At 43.3% G+C, this 3,544-nt stretch overlaps 1 protein-coding gene across 1 annotated transcript; it reads left to right on the forward strand.

The window, feature by feature from the left end:
• Nucleotides 1-1,649: 1,649 nt before the first annotated feature.
• LOC107789840 (uncharacterized) lies at nucleotides 1,650-2,197 on the forward strand. Its single transcript, XM_075236430.1, has 2 exons — nucleotides 1,650-1,712; nucleotides 1,808-2,197. The coding sequence occupies exons 1-2, from the start codon at nucleotides 1,650-1,652 to the stop codon at nucleotides 2,195-2,197; spliced, it is 453 nt and encodes a 150-aa protein (XP_075092531.1).
• The last annotated feature ends 1,347 nt before the right edge of the window (nucleotides 2,198-3,544 follow it).

Consider the following 3,544-nt stretch of genomic DNA (forward strand, 5'->3'; position numbering starts at 1 on the left):
TCCATGAACCACAATATACGGCCCATAAACTCCTGAAAGCCCGGTGCTGACATGAAATATACCGGGGCTGGCTCTACTGTAGGCACATCTCCCTACTTCTCAATATTGGTATCCTCCATTGGATCCACTAGTGGTACAACTGGGGTAACTCTGGGACGTCCTTATCCCCTACCTCGGACTGGTTCCCTCCTTCGGCCTCAACCTCGGCCTCTAGTAACCTTTGGATTTTCGATTTCTCATTTTGAAATTGGAGGATAGAGGTCACTTGAGGTTGAGCCCAATTGGAGATTTCCGTTTTCGATTCGAGTTTCGCCATTGCTTCGCGGTCTTCGCTTCGAAATTGTTGCTTTTCTCTCGAACATATTTTGTGTATTTGGAGTTTGAATCTGTTGTCTCTCAAAACCTTAAAGGATTTTTTGGCTCAATGGTGCAAACTCCACCGCGTAAAATCTTGGTTATCGTTGCCGGGAATTCTTCGATCGTCTTCAATACATCGGGTTTCACTCTCATTTGCTTTGTTGAATCAATCCGATTACGTACAATTGCTAATTTCGGGATGATCAACTTTTCATTCTTGATTCCTCGGTCAAAACATCAATTGGGAATCTTTCAATTCGAGTTCTCTCTGAAGCCACCATTATTGTTTCCCCTTGTCCGTTTGCAATCTAGGTTCTACTGTTCCTCTCTTGTTTTGATATTTTAATAGTTTGATATTGTAGCATAATAATATCTCCTTGCCTGTCTATTTTGTTCTTGAATCCTTAATTAGTATTTGCCCTAGAATTGTCAAATTAATTGCATTAGTGATAGCTTTGCCTACTTGTTTATACTGTTATCTACCTGTTTACATCTTTCTTTTGAATATTTTATTTTGGATCTTTATTGCATATTTTCTTTGTGACCTTTAGTTATAGATTATAGCCCCTTTAGCTCTTGTATTGTATTTCTACACCTATTTTTTGTTGTATTGTATTTTATTCTTGTTTTATTTCTCACCTGTTTGTCTGACCTTAGTTGAGATTATAGTTCCCATTAGTTACTTTATTTTATTTTTTCATTGATTGTTTTTCTGTCTTTCTATTAGTGTTTTAAGCTTAAGGTTTCATCTATCCATTTTAATTATGTGTTTGCATAGGGGTAGTTTCTTAGACGTGGTAGCTTCATTGTTCTAGTGCCAGCTCGCGTTACTGTTCTCGTAGTAGCGCCTTTGAGTTGTTTTTAGCTTTCGGGTTCGTAGCTTGTAGTACTTTGTTCCCGCTACTTGTTATAAGTGGTAGTATTTACCTAATACCTTTTCCTTATAGTAGCGGTAGTGAACGATGTAAGAGTGAGGTTATGTCCTCGGGTGGGGCTGGGGTTGGGGTCCAGGGGTGGAAGGGGGTAAGAAAGCCTCTAGGCTGAGAGTTGGGTCTTGGAACATTGGGACATTGACGGGGAAGTGTATAGAGTTAGGTAAGATTCTTCTGAAGAGGAAAATCAACATAGCGTGTGTTTAGGAGACTAGATGGAAGGGTACTAGGGCACGAGATGTAGAAAGGTTTAAACTATGGTACTCAGGAAGCGCTGGGGGTAAGAATGGGGTAGGTATTTTAGTTGAAAGGGACCTCAGTGAGCTCATGTTCGAGGTTAGGAGGGTAAATGATAGGTTGATGAGTATCAAGCTGGTAGTTGGTGGGTTTACTGTAAACGTGATTAGTGCATACGCTCCTCAGGTAGGTTTGGACCAGGAGGTTAAGAAGCAACTCTGGGAAGATTTGGACGAGATGGTGTGTAGTATTTCGCACACAGAGAAGTTTTTCATTGGCAGAGATTTCAATGCCTTATTGGGGCTAGTGCTAGGGGTTATGATAATATGCATGGCGGGTTTGGTTTTAGGGTTAGGAATGAGGGAGCGAATTCACTATTGGATTTTGCTAGAGCTTTTGATTTGGTTATAGCTAACTTGAGTTTTCTGAAGAGGGAAGAGCACCTGGTCACTTTCCAGAATTCAATGGGAAAGACTCAGATTGATTATCTTCTCTACAGTAAATGCGATAAAGGTCTGTACACTGACTGCAAGGTCATCCCAAGTGAGCACCTCATGACCTTACATTGGCTCCTAGTTATGGACCTGGAGATCAAGAAGAGTAGGAGGAAGAAGGCGAGGTGCAAGAAACCTAAGATCAAGTGGGATAACTTGACCAAGGACAAAGCTTAGGAGTTAGGGGAGAAGTTGTTGGCTATGAGGGCCTGGATAAGTAGGGGGAATGTGTCTATTATATGGTTCGCGACTACGAATTACATTAGGGTAGCTGCTAGAGAGGTCTTAGGGGTAACGAAGGGCTCTCTTGGGGGTCATAAAAGGGACTAGTTGTGGAATGGAGAGGTTCAAGGTAAAGTGAAAGCTAAGAAAGCTGCTTATTTGAAGCTAGCGGAGAGTACAAACGAGGAGGAAAAAAGGACTTATCGGGAGTGTTACCGAAAGGCAAAGAAAGAGGTGAAGTTAGTAGTTATGATGGCTAAGAACGTGGCATTTGCTCATTTGTATGAGGAGCTCGGGAGCAAAGGCAGGGATAAGAAGTTGTACCGGTTGGCCAATTTGAGGGAGAATAAGGCCTACGACTTAGACCAAGTCAAGTGCATCAAGGATGAGGATGGAAAAGTATTGATGGATGAGGCACTTATTAGGAGAAGATTGTGGGCATACTTCCATTAACTGTTGAACGAGGAGGGGGATAGATGCATTGTGTTGGGTGAGTTGGAGCACTCCGAGAGTTGGCGGGATTTTGGGTACTGTAGGCGGATTACGGTAGAGGAGGTGAAAGGGGAGATGCGTAAGATTTGTAGGGGCATAGCGACGGGGCCAGACGAAATCCCGGTGGAATTTTGGAAGAGCGTGGGGCGAGCAAGTTTGGAGTGGCTCACTGGGCTGTTTAATGTTATTTTTAAGATGAAAAAGATGCCCAAAGAATGGAGGTGGAGTACGATGGTTCTGCTTTACAAGAACAAGGGTGATATCCAAAATTGCAACAATTATAGGGGTATCAAGCTATTGAGTCACACTATGAAGGTTTGGGAGAGGATAGTGGAGGCCAGGGTGAGGAGGTGCGTGTCTATTTCCGAGAATCAGTTTGGATTCAAGCCAGGGCATTCCACCACGGAAGCGATTCATCTGGTAAGGAGATTAGTGGAGTAGTATAGAGAGAGGAAGAAGGACTTGAATATGGTGTTTATTGACCTTGAGAAAGCGTACGATAATGTCCCGATGGAGGTCTTGTGGAGGTGTTCGGAGGTTAGCAGCATTTGGTAGCATACATTAGGGTGATTAAGGATATGTATGATGATGCTAAGACACGGGCGAGGACTGTGGGTGGTGACTAAGAGCATTTCCTTGTGGTGATGGGGTTGCACCAGGGATCGACTCTTAGCCCATTTTTATTTGCCTTGGCGATGGATGCACTGTCGTGACACATCCAAGGGGAGGTGCCTTGGTGCATGATATTTCCCGGTGATACAGTGTTGATTGACGAGACACGAATCGGAGTTAATGCGAGGTTGGAGGTTT

The sequence above is a fragment of the Nicotiana tabacum genome, chromosome 18 (assembly GCF_000715075.1).
Source record: "Nicotiana tabacum cultivar K326 chromosome 18, ASM71507v2, whole genome shotgun sequence".
Lineage (NCBI taxonomy): Eukaryota > Viridiplantae > Streptophyta > Magnoliopsida > Solanales > Solanaceae > Nicotiana > Nicotiana tabacum.